Source organism: Ailuropoda melanoleuca, chromosome 4 (genome assembly GCF_002007445.2).
Source record: "Ailuropoda melanoleuca isolate Jingjing chromosome 4, ASM200744v2, whole genome shotgun sequence".
NCBI classification, from domain to species: domain Eukaryota; kingdom Metazoa; phylum Chordata; class Mammalia; order Carnivora; family Ursidae; genus Ailuropoda; species Ailuropoda melanoleuca.
The window spans coordinates 7,189,989-7,209,810 of NC_048221.1; the positions used below are offsets into that span (position 1 = coordinate 7,189,989).

The window sequence follows — 19,822 nt, forward strand, 5'->3', positions numbered from 1 at the left end:
ACCGGTGTCTTATCCACTCTGTTCCCTTCCCCACAGCGGCCGGAGGGAGACCTGAGTCAGGACACACACGTCCCCCTGCTCACAGCTTCCAGCTCACTCAGGAAATGGGAAATCCTCCTGGTAGCCCACAGGCCCTGCACGACCTGCCCCATTACTTCCTGCCCTCTCTGCCTCCCACTCATACCCTTGCTCCCTTCCTTCCAGCCACACAGGTCTCACTGCTTCCTCCAACATGCAGTGCACACTCCAGCCCCAGGGCCTTTGCACATGCTATCCCTCTGCCTGGAACAATCTTCCCCTATATATCCACATGGCTCCTTCTTCAGCTCCCTCAGGTCTCAGCTCAAATGTCACCTTCTCAGGAGGCCTTCCTTGACCAGCTCATTTCAACGGCTCTCTCCCTACTCCTCCTTCTCTGTGCTATTCATCACCACTGATTCCTTATCTCCCCAGCTAGAACATAAGCTCCAGGAGAAAGAAGACATCATGCCATGATGTCTGGCATGTGGGTAAGTAAGTGTGGGACAGATCATCTTACAGATAGGGCCATGTTACAGATGAGAAAACAGGTCATGGGTGTGACCCAGGCCTGTTAGACACCCAAAATAGTGGACTTAATTATGGCAATGCCCAGCTTCCCAGATGCCCCAAGGCCCCTCCACCCTGCCTCCCACCCAGCAGATGGGGTTACACTTACGTTGGCTCCAACAGGGCCCAGGGGGCCTTTGTCACCCTTTAAACCAATAGGTCCCTGAGGGAGGAGATAATTCAGTCAAGAGACACCCAAGGGTGTGCCCAGGTCCTGTCTTCCTTCTGGGGGCTCACAGTTCCCCCTTCTTCCTGGGCATTGAGGGTCAGGGGTCTATCTCCTCCAGGTCCCTCCTGCTGTCATTCCTTTACTTTCACGGTTGTCCCCACCCAGGATGCCAACACCATGTCCCTTCCCAGAGGCCCCCCTCTCCTTCTCTACAGCCCAGCCAGGTACATTGCTCCAAAGGATACTCACTGGGTCCCCAGGGGCTCCTTGGGGGCCAGGGAAGCCCCTGGGTCCAGGTGGTCCTTCCTTTCCAAGGGGTCCCGGTGGTCCCAGCTCCCCCTGTAGGGGTGCAGAGGAGGAAGGTCAGGCTCCAGAGAAGGGGTGTTCCCTCCTAGTCTGTGAATCTGGGCCCCTCCCCCATGGGGCTGATTCTGAGCCTCAGGGTAGCATGGGGCCATTGAGGAACCTTTAGGGCCACTCAGCTGAGATTTCCGAGGGGTCAGGGTCTCACCTTGACACCCTCTCTGCCTTCCAGGCCTGGAAGACCTTGTTCACCAGGAGGTCCAGGAGGGCCTGAGGGGCCCCTCTCACCCAGAGGTCCTGCTTCTCCTGTCTTTCCCTGAAGAGGAAGGAAGCTTATCTTGAATGGAGGTGGCCCAGCGGGGGGGAGGGGGGGCGCTATCTGAGATGCGTTTCCCTCCAAATATCTCCCAACTGGTGCAAAACTGGGAAGACCTGTGGGGTCCATTCTGACCTGAGGACCCACGACGCCAGCTGGTCCAGGTGGGCCTGTCTGACCTTGGAAGCCCTGAGGAGAAAAATTAAAAGGGATGTCACACGAGAGGAAGAACTAGAGAGCCTAATGGGGTCAGGGGTCAGAAGTCAAGAGGCCACTCACCAATTCTCCTCTCTGTCCAGGGTGCCCAGGACGCCCGTCTTTCCCCTGGGGACCCTGGGGGACAAGGTGGGAGAGAGATGAGGCATGACTAAGAAATGTCCCCACTCCCTGGCTTCCCTCCAGGCCACCCCCAATCAGGGTGCACTCACTTACAGGGGGACCCTTTGGCCCAGGAAATCCAGGAGGGCCTTGCAGACCTGGGAGGCCCTGAAATGGAACCAGAAACCATGGCCTCATCGCTCCTGCCTGGCCACCTGAGCCCCACATAAGGACAAGCGTACTGAGCACTTTCTGCACCGCAGGCATGGGGCCAGACACATGACACACAGTCAGTCATTTCCCGTGTCACTGCAGCCCTCTGTGGCGGGGACTGTAGTTATTCTCATCACATAAAGGGGGAAAACGAGGCCCAGGGAGGTTGAGTGACTTGCCCAAGGTCACACAGCAGGCAAGTGGCAGAGCTGGGACTTGAACTCACAGCTCCTGACTTTAGAGGCTGTGTTCCTTCTACCACATCATAATGCCTCCCTACCTCCTGGGTTTGTCTCCCATCCAGAAACACACACACTCACCTTTTCTCCAGGGATCCCAGCGGCCCCATCCTGGCCCACATCGCCCTAAGACACAGTGGATAAGATTCAGGCTTCAGGACAAACCCAACTGGGAGTACTTCTGGAAGGCCCTGGGGAGCCTGGGCTGCGGCGGGGGAGCTGCATGGGGGCCTGATCACCCACCCAGCCCATACCTTGGGGCCTGGTTGCCCAGTGGCACCTGGCTGCCCCCTCTCTCCACGGGAGCCCTGAGTAGAAAAGAAGCAAAGATTAGAAGTGAGAGGGTAGGAGAAGCTAGGAGATGGGCCCGAGTCCTCTGGCCCCCTCCCTCTGTGATGCCTCTTTGCCCTACCAGGGACACCGACGTAACCCAAACCCTCTGCCCTGCCCACGCACGACCTCCCCCCTGCCTCTCCTCCTGCAGCCCCTCCTTCCAGCCCTGCCCCCCCACCGGCCCGGCAGAATGGGGGAGCCATCTTCTTACTGGTGGTCCCCGCTCTCCTTCCAGACCTGGCTGCCCCGCCTTCCCCTGGAAAATAAGTCAGGTGAGGGGGAAGCAGAAGAAAGTTCTGATGCAAAGACCTGACACACACAAACGCATCCAGACCCAGACCCAGAAAGATGCCTGCTGCACGTTTATTCACAAGCCTTCCTTTCTCTCTCTCTCTCTCTCTCTCTCTTTCACACACACACACACACACACACCCCGTGCAAAGATCACAGACACCCAGTTACACCTATGATTGCACCTACAGGGTCCAAACACAAGTGTGTTTGCCCACACGGACGCCCACTTACCCAGACTGCAGGCTACAGCAGCACACATTGGGTGACCCGCAGCCTCAGACCCGCACCCGGAGCTCCGCATGCAGTCTGTCCCTTGCACGCATGCACACTCAACGCAAACACACACACACGCATGGACTCACAGGAGGACACGGTCCTCATAAGCACAGCAGCGCACAGACTTGTGTGTGTATACACCACGTCCACTGACCCAGCGACAGTGCACACGCAGCACGCACAAGCACACACTCCTGGACACAGACACACATGCACCTGTGTGCCTATCCGCACCCTTCCACACACACATTTACATCCACAGTCACACACTGCACGCAGGCCCGTGTCCTTGCTTACCACAGGCCCACAGGGGGCAGCACCCAGACCCCACCCGATCTACACTGAGAGGCACAGGCACACATGCACGCACAGGCACACATGCACGCACAGGCACACGTGCAGGAACGCCAGCTGGGGACACCTACACGGGCTCTGTGCTGCGTCTGGGGGTATGTGCGCAGACAAGTGTTTCCAGGCTTAGACACAGCCACCCAGGGGCCTCCTCACTGTCCTGCAGAGCCGTACATGTCGTTCTCCCAGCCAAGCTCCACCCTCTCCCCGACCCCTGGATCACGACTCACCCTCTTCCCTTTTTCTCCTAATGGTCCCGGGGGCCCGGGAAAGCCAGTAGATCCCTGAATTCAGAGAATCAGAGAGAAAAGATGGGGGTGAGGAGTGGGTGGTGAGTAAAGTTGACCCCTCACCCTTCAGCCACTCCATCCTTTCCAGAAGCTTCTTTGGTCCCTCCAGCCCCATCCTCCTCCAAGGCAGCCCTCTGTCCTCTTCCCCCACCCTCAGCTCTTGCTCACTCCAGTCCAGCCACACTGACCCCTCAATGCTACTCAGGCACACTGGTTCACTCCTGCCTCAGGGCCTTTGCACTGGCTGCTTCCTTTGCCTAAACTGCTCTTCTCTCAGGTCCCCACAGAGGCAGCTATTCCTCATCCTTTGGGTCTCACTTAGATGTCAACTCCTTAGAGAAGTCTTCTGCCACCATCCTGACCACCACATCCTCCAAGTCACTCTCCATCTATCACATTGTCCTATTTTGTTTTCCCAAAATATTTATCTTGAAATGACCTTTTTCATTTGCTTACTTATTCATTGTCTGTTTTCTCTGCTAGGACATGGTGCTCTGGTCTTATTCCCTTATTCCCCTCAACCTGGTATACAGTTGGAGCTTACTTGATATTTGCTAACTACCTAACTCCAGTCCATGCTGTCCTGCCTATCTTGGAGGCAACCTCCCTTCACCCAGGGGAAGACATCACAGGCTCAGCTATCCCCTCCCACACCTCACCATGTTTTGAATCCCAGACCTACCACTAGACTAGCTGTGTGACCCTGGACAAATGGCTTACCCTCTCTGAGCATCAGTTTCCTTATTTGTAGCCTGGGAATACCAACACTATCCCCTTCACAAGCTTTTGGTGAGGAATAAATAGGATAATGTATAGAAGGTATTTTATACAGTGTGTCACACATAGTGAGTGCTTATGACATGTTAGCTGTCATCATTCATGTTGATTATTACTGACTGCTATGGACCGAATGTTTGTGTCCCCTCAGATTCATATGTTGAAGAATGGTATTTGGAGGTGGGACCTTTGGGAGGTAAGTAGGTCATAATGGTGGAGCCTTCACAAAGGGGATCAGTGCCTTTATAAGAAAGGGAGACTAGATCTCTCTCCTTCCCTCCCTCCTTCCTGTCCCTGTCTCCTCTCTCTCTGTCCCCCTCTCCCCCGCACCCCGCCATGTGAGGACACAGAGAGAAGACAGATGTCTGCAAACCAGAGAGTCCTTACCAGAATCCAACCATGCTAGCACTCTGATCTCAGACTTCCAGCATCCAAAACAGTGAGAAATAAATTTCTGTTGTCTAGGCCACCCTGTCTAACGTATTTTTGTTATAACAGCTAAGACACAAACCTCAACTTAACCAACACACCATGCTTTCTGTCATGTATTGCTTGCTGCCCAAAACACATGGACTGGTCTTGGCTAAGAGGCTTTGCTCTAACTCCCGTGAACTCCTGCTCCTATCGATTGTGTTCTATTCTTAGGTATGGTGCCTTGAATTTATTCCCAAATCTGTTTATGTCAGTTGCCCTCGCTATTGGAGTCATGTGATTTAATGAAAGTTTACAACAACTGATGGAATGCAGAAAGGAAAAGAAAGACGTCTACCAAATCTTAGTTAAATGGAAAAGACTCCATAAAAAGGGAAGTCACTAAAAAAAGTCACGTCAAATGAAGCATGCACAAGATAACTGCCAGATGGAGATGACAAAAGTGTGGGACTCTGGAAGGATTCTGCACTCCAATTTCTTTCCAAGTGTCTAAGTTTCTGTTCCACTTATATAAACCCAAACTATAAATCTTCAGTGATGTAATGTGGGTGTGGTTTAGGCAGAAAGACATATCTAATCAGCAGCTTCATCCACCAAAAAATTGGCAAACAAATGTACATTTTTATATAAGTACATCTTATTGTAAGTTATAATTCAAGATATGTAAGATATGCACTTTTTGTGATTCTCCTCCTCACTTGGCTTGATCTGAACCACCTCAATCACACCAAATAAGAAGGATCCTATAGTTTTATTATAAAAATTATCCATGTTATTATAATCAAATTGATGAGATAAAGACTACTGGTATCTCCACTTTACAAGAAAGCAAGAGAGCTCATGAGATTTGTCCAAAGTTCCTTAGCAGGTAAGGAGTGGGTATTTGAACCCAAGTCTGATACCAAAGCTCACATCTTATGCTGTTTCTTAGTGACCAGGGGGTGGACAGCTCACTCCCCTAGACCACAACCTGGACTTCCAGATGTTAATCAATCTCTGATTGCTGCCCTTGCCCCCCCCCCCACCAAACCCTTAGCTTCTTACCTTAGGGCCTGGAGGTCCTGGGTAACCTGGGAGACCTGGCACCCCAAGCTTGCCCTGCAGAGAAATTATGGGACAAACGTCAGAAACTACAACCTGAAGGACAGAAAAGAAAGGGCAGGATGACTGGGGCATGATGACAGGGGCAACAGGGTGAGATTCAGGGAAACACGAGTTTAAGTCTTGGCTTTTGCCTGCTAGGGTTATGTCTCTGGGCAACTCATTCTATTCTATTCTGTCCCAAATCTCAGTTTCCTTGTCTGTAAAATGGGGATAAAAATGCCTGCTGCCTGTGGTGATTATGGGGATAAAAATCAGATACCGTGTGTGAAATTGCTCCGTAATGCTGAGTTAAGGAATTAGAGATGCTAAGTGTGGTAGCAGCCCCCTGAGGTTGGAGATTAAAGAGCCAAGGGCAGAAGGCAAAGGGCCAGGGAACATCTTGGCTGCAGGACGGGTAGTTGAAGAGTTGACTGGAGACGGTGACCGAGGTCCATTCACCTTCTCCCCAGCTGAGCCTGGGGGACCCTCCTTGCCAGCCAGCCCCTCCTGCCCCTTCAGCCCTTCCGGACCATCCTCTCCCCGGGGACCGGGGGGGCCAGGGAGCCCCTGGAATAGAAAGGAGGTATCAGACCCTGTGTCACTCCTGTTCCCTCCAGCTCCCTGTCTTAGCCCCAGCGCCCTCCCCTCCCCCGCTGCCTTCCCCAAGCGCCCCAGAACCACTAGATCCCTCATCTGGAAGTTATCTTACCCGATCTCCTTTAAGCCCCCCATCGCCCTTGAAGCCCGGGAAGCCATCCTCTCCCTGCGTGGGAGAGAGTGCAGAGGTCAGAGGTCAGGGCTTCTGGGAAGGGATACAAAGTCCCATTACTAGGGTTCCCCCTGACCAGGAACCTCCTCCCTTCTCACCTTCTCTCCTTTCTCCCCCTGGTGGCCCCGGTTGCCAGAAGTACCCTGAAAAATAAAAAAAGATTTCAAGTCCCTCCCCTGCTTAAGAAGAGCCCTCCAAATCAGTCCCCTGACTCGAAACAGTCAGGACAGTCCCAAAAGGATACTGGACAAGAGTGGAAGGGGACAGCCTTAGAGGAAATGACCTTTCCCCAAAGCCTGCTAGAGTGGTGTGCAAGAGACTGCCTCTCCACCCCTCTTCCCACTGGCAGCCTCCCAGGGTCATCTGTGTGGGGGTGCGCAGGGAAGGCCAAATTTCCGAGTAATTGATTCCAATCTCCCGGGGACACTGTGTCCACAGTTCCTTCTGGCAGGAGAAAGTGGATGAACATTCCAGGCCCCAGTCTCATTCTAAAGGCAAAGGAATGTTCCCCATTGTGCTGGCTACAATGCGACTCTGTGCCTGGCAACAAGGCGAGCCTGTGCTAGGCTACAGCAAGGCTGCTCAGTCCGAGCCCAGGTGCCCAAACCCCGCGCTTGAGTTGCAATGAAAAGTGCACTGCGCTACAATGTGACTGAGCCCAGAGATGATAAGGAAATTGCACTTGGATACAACATAACTGCGTTTTGACAATAGCATGATTGTCTCCAGCCACAGAGAGATACAAGGTGACTGAGCTCAGAGACTATACTGAAATTGCACTTGGATACAACATAACTGTGTTTTGAGAATCGCACAACTGTCTCCAGCCACAGAGAGACACAATGTAACTGAGCTCAATGACTATAATGAAGTTGTACTTAAATACAACATAACTGTTTTGACAATAGCATGACTATCTCCAGCCACAAGGGGATTCGCTTGACCACAATGTAACCAAGCGAGGGCTACCATGACTCTCTGACCCTGGCTACAATGCTACAGTGTAACAGGACTCAGTTACAACATAGGCTTCAACTATATAACTATGCCTGGTTACAATGTAACTCTGAGTTTGGCCACCCCCAGGACTCAGTGGCCAACCACAAGAGAGCCACCTCCTTGGTTATAGTATAACTGAGCTTGCCCGCAATGCAAAATGGGACGAGCTGCCTCTTGGATACCACCAAACTCTGTTCTTAGACTACAGGTACCATTCTTGGCTACAATGTAACTGGACTCATATTAGATGTGAATTCCAATGTCCCTGCCCTTGGTCAACAGTATAGCTCTTGGCTTATCCCAGCATTTCTGTGCGTAAGGATCACAGGGCTCTGGGTTTGGGTGAAAACCCAACTGTCTGCTTCACTATGGTGTGCTGACCTGTACTGTGTTTACAATGAAATGGGTCCAGCCTCTGATGGGCCTAACCATTCTCAACTACAAGGCGACAATTACACTGCAATACTTCCCTTTGGCTGTTCAGCTCCAAGAAATGCACACACGTCTACGTATTGTCACTCAGATTGAAACCCCATTCCCACCACACCTCTCCTGGCAGACTGATACCTCTCACCACACATGCACACGTTTCTCACAAAGCTGGTTCCCCAGAGCCAATGCCAAAGACTCATCCCTATTTGAAGGCTCCAAGTATCACGTACCTTCACACCCCGAGGTCCAGGATAGCCCGGAGGTCCTGCTGACCCTTGTGGACCCTGAGATGGAGATCAGATCAGTAGCATCCTGTTCTTCCCCCTCCGTGTTCCCAGTGCCCTCATCTCTCTCCTCATGAGCCCTGACTATCAACCCTCATCCCCAACCCAGTCTCTCTGCAGGCCACTCACCTGGGCCCCTTTCTCCCCCGTGGGGCCCTCATGGCCTGGGTGACCCTGGGGAAAGAAGTTGTCAGAGACTGAGATTTGCCATCCAAATTCCCAAGCCTCCCCCTTCTCCTTCCTCCTTCTGCCGGCACCCAGCTCTCACCGGAGGGCCATCAGATCCTGGAATGCCTGGAATTCCTGGGTTTCCAGGGGGACCCTGAAAGAAGATGAACAGTAGGCAGAGACAGAGGGTCTCAGAGTCTGGTATCCCACCAGGAACAGCCTTACTCAGACAAGCAGCTACTCAAGGTCACAGAACAAGCATATCCCACAGGCTAGGAAATCTTTCCCTATTTCTGCCCAGACTTGCTGTGTGACCCTGGGCAAGCCCCCTTCCCTCTCTGAGCCTCAGAAATCCTCCATCTCTGGGAGATTTGAGACAAGGGAGGTAAAAACAGTGTGTGGGAAAACTCCCCAGCCACATCCTTTTCTTCAGAAGTGCCTCTGTCTTCATCTGAAGAGAGGTGGGCCCAGGCAGACATGAGGTGACCCCCTATGTTCTACAAACAGTGGATAGTTCTGGAAGTGGGCACTGTGACTCAACTAAGCCAATCAGATTTTCTTCTGAAATTCTGAGGTAAGCAACAACTCACTTTGTAGAAACTATGATCAAATGAATTTGGGTAGAGAAACTATAAGGTCAAGAGGAGCTGGGGACTGAATTTGTGATTAAAGCAGCACAAAATCATGTAGAAATGGAACTTGGGGGTGAGGACAGACTAGGATATGTGCAGAAAGAAGCCTATCTGCTGGGGAGATGGAACAGATGTGCCCAGGAATAAAGATGTCACCACAGGGCCCCAGAGAAAGGGCTTTNACCAGGAACCTCCTCCCTTCTCACCTTCTCTCCTTTCTCCCCCTGGTGGCCCCGGTTGCCAGAAGTACCCTGAAAAATAAAAAAAGATTTCAAGTCCCTCCCCTGCTTAAGAAGAGCCCTCCAAATCAGTCCCCTGACTCGAAACAGTCAGGACAGTCCCAAAAGGATACTGGACAAGAGTGGAAGGGGACAGCCTTAGAGGAAATGACCTTTCCCCAAAGCCTGCTAGAGTGGTGTGCAAGAGACTGCCTCTCCACCCCTCTTCCCACTGGCAGCCTCCCAGGGTCATCTGTGTGGGGGTGTGCAGGGAAGGCCAAATTTCCGAGTAATTGATTCCAATCTCCCGGGGACACTGTGTCCACAGTTCCTTCTGGCAGGAGAAAGTGGATGAACATTCCAGGCCCCAGTCTCATTCTAAAGGCAAAGGAATGTTCCCCATTGTGCTGGCTACAATGCGACTCTGTGCCTGGCAACAAGGCGAGCCTGTGCTAGGCTACAGCAAGGCTGCTCAGTCCGAGCCCAGGTGCCCAAACCCCGCGCTTGAGTTGCAATGAAAAGTGCACTGCGCTACAATGTGACTGAGCCCAGAGATGATAAGGAAATTGCACTTGGATACAACATAACTGCGTTTTGACAATAGCATGATTGTCTCCAGCCACAGAGAGATACAAGGTGACTGAGCTCAGAGACTATACTGAAATTGCACTTGGATACAACATAACTGTGTTTTGAGAATCGCACAACTGTCTCCAGCCACAGAGAGACACAATGTAACTGAGCTCAATGACTATAATGAAGTTGTACTTAAATACAACATAACTGTTTTGACAATAGCATGACTATCTCCAGCCACAAGGGGATTCGCTTGACCACAATGTAACCAAGCGAGGGCTACCATGACTCTCTGACCCTGGCTACAATGCTACAGTGTAACAGGACTCAGTTACAACATAGGCTTCAACTATATAACTATGCCTGGTTACAATGTAACTCTGAGTTTGGCCACCCCCAGGACTCAGTGGCCAACCACAAGAGAGCCACCTCCTTGGTTATAGTATAACTGAGCTTGCCCGCAATGCAAAATGGGACGAGCTGCCTCTTGGATACCACCAAACTCTGTTCTTAGACTACAGGTACCATTCTTGGCTACAATGTAACTGGACTCATATTAGATGTGAATTCCAATGTCCCTGCCCTTGGTCAACAGTATAGCTCTTGGCTTATCCCAGCATTTCTGTGCGTAAGGATCACAGGGCTCTGGGTTTGGGTGAAAACCCAACTGTCTGCTTCACTATGGTGTGCTGACCTGTACTGTGTTTACAATGAAATGGGTCCAGCCTCTGATGGGCCTAACCATTCTCAACTACAAGGCGACAATTACACTGCAATACTTCCCTTTGGCTGTTCAGCTCCAAGAAACGCACACACGTCTACGTATTGTCACTCAGATTGAAACCCCATTCCCACCACACCTCTCCTGGCAGACTGATACCTCTCACCACACATGCACACGTTTCTCACAAAGCTGGTTCCCCAGAGCCAATGCCAAAGACTCATCCCTATTTGAAGGCTCCAAGTATCACGTACCTTCACACCCCGAGGTCCAGGATAGCCCGGAGGTCCTGCTGACCCTTGTGGACCCTGAGATGGAGATCAGATCAGTAGCATCCTGTTCTTCCCCCTCCGTGTTCCCAGTGCCCTCATCTCTCTCCTCATGAGCCCTGACTATCAACCCTCATCCCCAACCCAGTCTCTCTGCAGGCCACTCACCTGGGCCCCTTTCTCCCCCGTGGGGCCCTCATGGCCTGGGTGACCCTGGGGAAAGAAGTTGTCAGAGACTGAGATTTGCCATCCAAATTCCCAAGCCTCCCCCTTCTCCTTCCTCCTTCTGCCGGCACCCAGCTCTCACCGGAGGGCCATCAGATCCTGGAATGCCTGGAATTCCTGGGTTTCCAGGGGGACCCTGAAAGAAGATGAACAGTAGGCAGAGACAGAGGGTCTCAGAGTCTGGTATCCCACCAGGAACAGCCTTACTCAGACAAGCAGCTACTCAAGGTCACAGAACAAGCATATCCCACAGGCTAGGAAATCTTTCCCTATTTCTGCCCAGACTTGCTGTGTGACCCTGGGCAAGCCCCCTTCCCTCTCTGAGCCTCAGAAATCCTCCATCTCTGGGAGATTTGAGACAAGGGAGGTAAAAACAGTGTGTGGGAAAACTCCCCAGCCACATCCTTTTCTTCAGAAGTGCCTCTGTCTTCATCTGAAGAGAGGTGGGCCCAGGCAGACATGAGGTGACCCCCTATGTTCTACAAACAGTGGATAGTTCTGGAAGTGGGCACTGTGACTCAACTAAGCCAATCAGATTTTCTTCTGAAATTCTGAGGTAAGCAACAACTCACTTTGTAGAAACTATGATCAAATGAATTTGGGTAGAGAAACTATAAGGTCAAGAGGAGCTGGGGACTGAATTTGTGATTAAAGCAGCACAAAATCATGTAGAAATGGAACTTGGGGGTGAGGACAGACTAGGATATGTGCAGAAAGAAGCCTATCTGCTGGGGAGATGGAACAGATGTGCCCAGGAATAAAGATGTCACCACAGGGCCCCAGAGAAAGGGCTTTCCTGGACCATGGGTCCTGCCAATATTTCCGATGACTGGCATCTGTGGGTTCCCCTACATCCTGAGAACATCCCCTTATGTGATCTGGCTTCGGTGGATTTCTGTTTCTCCCAACCAACCCTTCCCCAGCAATGATATTTTTTAAACTCTGGGCTTATTTAAGGAATGTTGCAATTTACTATTACCCAGGGCTAATAAAAGGGTCCTGGTGGGAAGCTTTTCCTGCGGACAGAGTTGAAGGAAGAAGACAGGAGAGGGTGGTGGTAGGTGGGGCTGTCACTCACCTTCTCCCCAGGAGTTCCAATGGGTCCCTGAGGGCCAGGGATTCCCTGGGGACATAAAAAAAGAAGGTGAAGGTGGGGCGCTTGAGTGGCTCAGTTGGTTAGGCGACCAACTCTTGACTTCGGTTCAGGTCATGATCTCAGGGTTATGGGATTGAGTCCCGCATCAGGCTCCACGCTGAGCATGAAGCCTACTTAAGATTGTCTCTCTCTCTCTCCCTCTCTGCCCCTCCCCTGCTTGCTCTCTCTCTTTAAGAAAAGGGGTGAAGAAGGCATGAGAAATGGGTAGTGATCTGGGAAGTGGAAAGGCTGGAAGTGGTCTATGACCTTGGCTGACTACTGCCACCCCCCAGTTATTGAAAATGATAGCTCAAACCTGGGACCCGGGATTTCCCTGCTGTCCTGGAGGTCCTGGTTCTCCTGGAGGACCCTGGGGAAAAAGGGGAGGTGTGTGAAGCTGGAAGGGATCACGGTGTTGAAGTGTCAGTGAAGTTGAAATGGGGGTCATGGGAGTGGACAGGGATGTGGACGGATGATCATAGGGTCAGGGCACCAGAAAGCATTAGGGGTCAGAAGGCAGAACACGTACCACATTTCCTTTGGCTCCTGGAGCACCATCTATTCCAACTACACCCTGGGGGAGGAGAGGGTGTGAGACCCGGGCAGATACCACACAGGAGCCTGAGTCTGAGACACCGAGAGGCACAGGTGGAAAGATGAGCGGGCAGAGAAACCAGGTAATGGAAATGGACACGCAGAGGGGACAGAGGTGAGAAAAGGACAAGTAGGGATGTGGACAGATAGTGACATTCTCACCGGACGTCCCAGGGGACCAGGGGAGCCTCTAGGGCCGATCAGTCCTCGGGGGCCCTGCAAGGAGGTAGGAGCATTATTCCAGCATCGCTGTTCTGAGGCCCCATGAATCGTGACTCCCTCCCCTGTGCCAGGTAAATGGTCCAGAGGTCCCTCATACTCACTGGCTCCCCAGCCTGGCCAGTGGGCCCCGGAGGTCCTTCTGCTCCCTGTGGGAAAGCGTTCATCACTTGGTGAGGGGGGAGAAGAAACACTCAGAAAACCACCTTCCTTCATCTGGACAGACTCTTCCAGGGGATCCCAGAGTCAGAGCTTGAGGCAGTAACCAACAGACTGAGCACACATGATTCAGTCCAGGCCCCTGACCCCAATCCTGGGCCTGCAATCCTGAGTCTCACCCACTAACTCTGGTACTAGCCCCCAGCTCTCAGTCTATCTTTTGGAGCCCCACCGAGGTTCCTGACCCTCCAGCACAGACTCTCACCTCTCGTCCTGTCCCCTGAATACTCTATTCCTCTCTGACCCTCATTCTGGCTTTCTAGCTTCTAGACCATTCTCTCTCTTCCAAACTTACCTTCTCACCATCCTCTCCTGGGGGGCCAGGTTGCCCCACATGGCCAAAGTCACCCTGGAGTTGGGAACAGAGGGGAGTTCAGAGTGGAAATGTGGGGATAGAGACCAGCCCCCGAGGAAGGGAAATGAGTCACAAGGGATGAGGGCTCACACAGGGATGGAGGCTCTGACACTGGGGGTGGAGAGGGTGCTATGAATACCAGGAGGCTTGATGTGGGGGAGGGGCCTCACACACTCACCCTTTGGCCCTTCTCTCCAGGCAGCCCTGGCAGGCCATCAAAACCCCGATCACCCTGCACAAAGAGACACCACCTGAGCCCTGAATCCTTGACCTAACGGTCCCTCCAAGTCCCAATCCTGATCTTATCACCTACCTTAGGTCCTGTGTCCCCTGGGAGGCCCCGAGCCCCATCTGCTCCAGAGCGGCCCTATCAGGGAGGTGACAGCATCAAGATACCTATTACTATTTGTTGAGTACTTTTCTCATGCAGAATCCTGGGGGATTCTCTGTGTACCAGTTTAATCTCCCAAATACATCTGAAACCTCTCTATTATTCTTTATCTCCAGGCCCTTTGTTCTAGTCCATGTCACCACCATCACAAAAATCAAAATCCTCAGTCTCCAATAAACGTCCAGCTTGTGCTCCTCATTGCGTTTAAAACTGTCTGGAATTATCTTGTTCATCATCTCCCTCAGTGCACCAGTCTTTTCCTCTGCACGTGCTGTTCCCTCTACTTAGAATACCCTTCCTCTCCTGTTTACCTGGTTATACCTCAGATCTCAGCTCAAGCATCATTCCATCTAGAAAGTCCTCCTTGACTCTGTGACCTGGCCAGATACTTTTGGGCGACTCTCAGTAGAGCTGCCGTTCTCTGTCCTCAGTGCCCTTATCCCACCAATGACACCAGCAGACCCTGGAGGCATGGAGCCAAGGCTCATGGTGCATGTTGAGGGATGGATGAGAGATGACCTAAAGACCTACAAGTTACTTACCATCTTTCCTTCCCGGCCAGGGGGCCCAAGAGGTCCCTGAAGGCCTCGGGGACCCTAGAAGAGAAAAAAAAGGAGGAAGAAAAAGGAGAATAAGAAGGAGGAAGGACTTATTTTAAATCATTCTCTAGGGAGAGCAGTAATTGCAAAGGTATCCTCAGCCCCTTTGTCATTGTCCTCAAATAGCACTTTATCCTGTGGCTCTGGGAGAAGACCCTTCCCATCCAATCCCTTCCCCATCCCCACCAGTCTCACCTGTGGCCCCATTTCTCCCATCTCTCCTTTCTGACCCGGATACCCAGGAAGACCCTTGGAGGAAAGAGAGATGAGGTAATGGAGTTGGAGGGAGGTTCCCCCCTCCACTGAGGTATCTCCCCTCCTCCATACAGACTCCTTACTCACCACAGGGCCTGGGCGCCCAGTGAGTCCTACTGGGCCAGGGGGACCTTTCATAGACAGCTGGAAAGATGGAGGGGAACAGAACTTCAGGTCTCCCAAAAATCCCAACACCCTCCCAAAAGGCATCTTCAGGAGACAAATATCCACTGCCTCCTGACTACCTTCATTATCTCCCACCTCTGTCACTCTCTCAATGTCCTCCCATTACCCCCTGTTGGTTCCTGATTATCCTCTACTTACCTGAGCCTGCTGCAGTACTGCCTGAGCCTGGGCTTGCTGGAAGGAGACTGGGGGTCCTTTGAGGGAGCTGCTTGCAAACTGGAACTAGGGGGCAGCTAGTCATGAGAGGAGTCCAAGGAGAGGCCCCCTCCTGGGTCAGGACTGAACCCCCAAGGATATGCCACCCTATCTCCCTCTTACCGGCATCATGATTACAGTGCCTGGTAGACCCCGGATCCCATCGATGCCAGGGATTCCTGGAAGGCCAGCAGGACCCTGAGAGAGGGAAAGACATAGAGGGGGATGGATGCAGAGAGATAGACAGAGACAGAGATGAGAGAGATGGAGAGGGAGAGGGGAGAGAGGCACAGAAAGATGGAGGCAGGGAGAGTGAGAAAGAGAGTAAGCAAAAGAAAGACAGAAAGAGGGAGGGAGAGTCATAAAAAGCGGCAGAGATGGAGGGACAGAGAAGACAGAGGTAGAGAGATGGAGAGAAAAAGGCAGGGAAAGACAAAGACAGAAGAGAGAAAGATGGGGTGGTAGAGGAATGGCAGCAGGTGAAAGAGAGAGAGACAGAGACAGAGGGAGAGAGACAGAGATGAAAGACACTCAGGGATAGAGACAGATGGAAGAGAAAACCAGGTGAAGGCCCCCGGAGAAAGAAGACGGGTGACAATTCACAGATGAGGAGAGAGATGAGCAGGTAAGGTCAATGCCAGCTTCAGCATGATGTCCTCAGTCCCTGCCTCTCAGATCCATGTTCAGACATACAAGTTCCCCACTTCCGCTCCACAGCCTGAAACCTCACACCCCCAGAAGGATATAACCTGGAGGGAGTTTCTTACCGGTAGACCAGGGTCTCCAGGGAATCCTGGGGGGCCAGGAGGGCCTGAGGGGCCAACCACCCCCTGTTGGGGACAGAGGAACAGAAGTCATAAGAAGTGCAAAGCTTGAGCCAAGCCAACTTCTAACCCACCAATGACCCTGACCCCATACAGACCTCCTTATCCATCACCGAGCCATCCCTGGCCCCTCAATACTATACTGACCCACATCAACCCTCCCACCTTACATCCCAACCCCCATTTTGACTCATCCTATGAGCTGCAAACCATATCTAATGATATGGCAACATTATACCCCAACCCACCACCCAGGGGTTCAAACACCCCAACTAGAAGAGAAAGGAAGAGAGGGAATGCAACCATGACTCACTCGGGGTCCTGGGGCTCCTGGAGGTCCCTCAAACTGCTGTCCCTGAGGGAGAAATGAGTGTGACCCCCATCCTAGCCCACACCCCTCCACCTCCTCCTAGCCCCAAGCCCCTCACCTGTTCAATCACTGCTGGTTCTCCTTTTGCTCCCTTCTCTCCAGCACCCTGGGACGGGGGAATGAAGAGAAAAGAGATGTGAGTCCTGGCCATGGTCAAGGAGGAGAGTGTGGACTTTGGAGCATGCTGTAAGGTCCTACTCCTGGAGCTGTCTCTCACTAGTTGAGTGATGGGGAGCAACTTATTCAACTCCTATGGCCTCACCTGCAGAGTCGGCAGGTGAATGGTAATTGTATTCAATATCCCATGGGAAGAAGAATAAATTAAAACAACGGTTAGTACAAAACAAGCACTCAGGGTAAGTTGGCTATGATTATTCCCCTCCTCCCCTGTCCAACACCAAGACTAGAACTTGGGCCCCTTCCCTGTATGCACTATTTTCCTAAGCAATCTTATCCAATCCCTTGGCTAAAGGCAGCACCGCTCTGCTGTTGATTTCCGAGTCTTTATCTCCAGCCTAGACCATGTCCCTTGAACTCCAGAATCTTCTAACCAATCACCCACTTGACATTTCCATTTGGATGCCAAGCAGGGGTTGCCAATTAAGCACATACAAAATGAGATCCTTGAGACTTTCCACCTGCTCTTCCTTTAGGCTTCCCCATTTTCCTCAAAGGCATCACCATGCATCTACCAAGACATCTTTGCATCTTTCTCCATGTCCAGTAGCAAGAGCAAAATGGAGCATGGTCCAAATCGGTCCACTTCTCTCTATCCCCACTGCCACCACCTTCATCCAGGTCACCAGGCTGTTGTTGCGCAGACCACTGGTTTCCCTGCTGCCCCTCTGGCTCCCCCTACAGTCCAAATGCTGTTCAGCAGGCAGATGGAGCTTTTAAAGCTCCAAATCAAGACCATGCTCCATTTCAAGCGGCTTCTCACCATGCTTGGACTAAAAGCCAAACGCACCATCCTACCCACAGAGCCATCCATTAGCACAGTTCCTGTCACATTAGCATCGTGCTAATATTTGTCAACTACAGTGGGGTAGTGGGAAGGCATTCTAGACAAGATCAAAAGAAGGCAAAAGAAAATGTGGTATGTGGCTCCAGGCAGAAGTCCCTGCCACCCCACACCACACCCCCCCACAATCCAAACCCTCATACTCACAGGAAAGATCTGGAATTGAATCTGTGATGGCAGTTCTGCTGCCCAGAAGTCAGGGTCCATGGTGGGGCCACTTCCTTCTTTGTCCTCGTTGGCTAACTTAGTCTCCAGGGTCCTTAGTTCGGTTCCATTGTCAGGGTCCAGGCCTGCCTGAGGACATTGGGACAGACCAAAGTTTGCCCCTAGCCTCCACATAGTCTGCCACCACCATTGCCCCAGGACTTTCCCTTCCAGCCCCAGCCACTTCCCACTGACCTCTAGCATGGTGACATTGCGGCCAATGGTCACAGTGGTGGTGATGACCAAAGGTGTAGGAGTCGGAGTCAGAGGCAGAGTTGAAGCTGACGTCTCTGTTTTGGGGATGTCGGTGGAGGTCTGCAACAGGGACAGGAGTATCGGGTCTGGGTCATTCCAATAAAGACAAAAAGAGAAGACAGGCTCTGCCCCCCAGGAGTGCCTAGTCTGGGGAGGGGAACAAAGGAGGATTCCCAAAAAACACCAAGGGAGTGTAAGGTAGGGGGCTCGCCAGTGGATGCAAACATGTGCTGGCTAGACCAGAACAGCCAGCAGGGGGAGGCCTTTTGGGTGGAAGAGGAGAAAGGCTGGGCCAGGTCTGGGAGACCTGGAAGGCAGAGCGGGGCTGGGGCCAGAGCCCAGGGATCAGAGTCAAGGTCCAGAACTCAGGGCCAGACTTCTGGAAGCCTATCCTATGTGTCTTCTCCCAAGGCAGAGCTCAGTGGTCAGCCAGGCAGGCCACAATCAGAAAGGCTTGGACAGCTGCAGAGGAATTTGGTCAAGGGCACAAGGAGGGTTGGTAGAGCCCCAGGTGAGGGGCTGGGGCTGAGGGGTTCTTTTTTGGGCCTGGTGGTCACTTCTTTCTCTCCACTGATGCTGAGAACAGATGTAGTGCAACCAATGACTCTCCCCCAACCAGGGACCTCAGCCAATGGCCTGCACCAAGGATGCGGTCACCCAGTGACCCACCAGCTAATGATCCCCTATTAATGGCCTCCAATTATTCCTACAACCAGTGACCCATTAGTAACTCCAGTAACGCCAATTAATGATCCCCATCAATAACCCCTGACTAATGATCCCCATTAAGGGACTTAACCAATGACCCCTCCAACTAATAACTCATATCACTGGCCTCACAGCAGTTATTCCCATAACCAGTGACAAATCAGTTGTCCCCTAGTCAATGACTCTAACTAGTTATTCTTCCATCCAGTGACCTCCCCAACCAATGACCCTAACCCGTGACCTCCTCTGCAATAAGCACTAGCTAGTGGTCCCTCAACTAATAAGCCCTACCAGTGACCCTTAATCAATTATTCCCCTAACCAGTGATCCTCCAACAATGAATACCCATGAGTGAGCCCAATTACTGCTCCCCAACCAATGACCCCCAAACAGTAATTTCACTAACCAATGACCCATCAATGACTTCCCAACTAATAACCCATCAGGGACTCCCAAACCAATTATCTTATCCATGACCCCTTGAAAGTCATTCCTTCAACTGGTGATTCCAGTTGGTGACCCCAATGCCTTTTAATCAGTGGTCCCCCACTAATGACCTACCTTCCCAACTGATGATCCCCAGAAATGACCTCCCACTGTTAACCCTAGACCAGTGACACCAGTAACAGCAACAGTGGTCTCTATCAATGACTTCCAACAATGATCTCCACCTAGGAACCTCCCAAACATCGACCTCAATCAATATCTCCCTATAGTGACCCCCAACCAGCAATCTCTCAGGGAAGCCAAATAATACCCCCCAAGTAGACTCCTCCAATGAATAACCCTCACCAATGACCCCAACGAGTCAACCCCAAACAATGACACTCTAATGAACCATTATTCACACCAGCTAATGGCTGTCCTTAACAGTATCCCTCATCAAGTGCCCCCTAATAATAAGGTACTCATCTGGGTATGCCCCCTTCCTCCAGCCCCTAAAACTGGATGTTGGGGGCAGAGATGGGAAAACTCGTAAGACAGTATGAGCCCCCCTCCACACATATACACACAGTT

At 51.9% G+C, this 19,822-nt stretch overlaps 1 protein-coding gene across 3 annotated transcripts in view; it reads right to left on the bottom strand.

Moving 5' to 3' along the window:
* Nucleotides 1–19,822, bottom strand: part of COL5A3 (collagen type V alpha 3 chain) — a 38,555-nt gene that overhangs the window by 12,757 nt on the left and 5,976 nt on the right. For 2 of the 3 annotated variants that reach the window (XM_011227681.3, XM_034657740.1), the window contains exons 7-41: nucleotides 18,038–18,157; nucleotides 17,786–17,932; nucleotides 16,676–16,723; nucleotides 16,561–16,602; nucleotides 16,191–16,253; nucleotides 15,547–15,621; nucleotides 15,367–15,450; nucleotides 15,130–15,186; nucleotides 14,983–15,036; nucleotides 14,731–14,784; nucleotides 14,111–14,164; nucleotides 13,976–14,029; nucleotides 13,738–13,791; nucleotides 13,328–13,372; nucleotides 13,167–13,220; nucleotides 12,940–12,984; nucleotides 12,727–12,780; nucleotides 12,354–12,398; nucleotides 11,358–11,411; nucleotides 11,219–11,263; nucleotides 11,036–11,089; nucleotides 9,473–9,517; nucleotides 6,692–6,745; nucleotides 6,442–6,549; nucleotides 5,944–5,997; nucleotides 3,631–3,684; nucleotides 2,691–2,735; nucleotides 2,401–2,454; nucleotides 2,228–2,272; nucleotides 1,809–1,862; nucleotides 1,656–1,709; nucleotides 1,512–1,565; nucleotides 1,269–1,376; nucleotides 1,007–1,096; nucleotides 698–751 (exon numbers count right to left, since the gene is read on the bottom strand). In XM_011227681.3, coding sequence (XP_011225983.2) covers nucleotides 698–751; nucleotides 1,007–1,096; nucleotides 1,269–1,376; nucleotides 1,512–1,565; nucleotides 1,656–1,709; nucleotides 1,809–1,862; nucleotides 2,228–2,272; nucleotides 2,401–2,454; nucleotides 2,691–2,735; nucleotides 3,631–3,684; nucleotides 5,944–5,997; nucleotides 6,442–6,549; nucleotides 6,692–6,745; nucleotides 9,473–9,517; nucleotides 11,036–11,089; nucleotides 11,219–11,263; nucleotides 11,358–11,411; nucleotides 12,354–12,398; nucleotides 12,727–12,780; nucleotides 12,940–12,984; nucleotides 13,167–13,220; nucleotides 13,328–13,372; nucleotides 13,738–13,791; nucleotides 13,976–14,029; nucleotides 14,111–14,164; nucleotides 14,731–14,784; nucleotides 14,983–15,036; nucleotides 15,130–15,186; nucleotides 15,367–15,450; nucleotides 15,547–15,621; nucleotides 16,191–16,253; nucleotides 16,561–16,602; nucleotides 16,676–16,723; nucleotides 17,786–17,932; nucleotides 18,038–18,157 — 2,175 coding nt within the window. Of the gene's footprint in view, nucleotides 1–697; nucleotides 752–1,006; nucleotides 1,097–1,268; nucleotides 1,377–1,511; nucleotides 1,566–1,655; nucleotides 1,710–1,808; nucleotides 1,863–2,227; nucleotides 2,273–2,400; nucleotides 2,455–2,690; nucleotides 2,736–3,630; nucleotides 3,685–5,943; nucleotides 5,998–6,441; nucleotides 6,550–6,691; nucleotides 6,746–6,849; nucleotides 6,895–9,472; nucleotides 9,518–11,035; nucleotides 11,090–11,218; nucleotides 11,264–11,357; nucleotides 11,412–12,353; nucleotides 12,399–12,726; nucleotides 12,781–12,939; nucleotides 12,985–13,166; nucleotides 13,221–13,327; nucleotides 13,373–13,737; nucleotides 13,792–13,975; nucleotides 14,030–14,110; nucleotides 14,165–14,730; nucleotides 14,785–14,982; nucleotides 15,037–15,129; nucleotides 15,187–15,366; nucleotides 15,451–15,546; nucleotides 15,622–16,190; nucleotides 16,254–16,560; nucleotides 16,603–16,675; nucleotides 16,724–17,785; nucleotides 17,933–18,037; nucleotides 18,158–19,822 lie in introns of all 3 variants that reach the window. The other variant, XM_034657739.1, reaches the window with a different exon arrangement.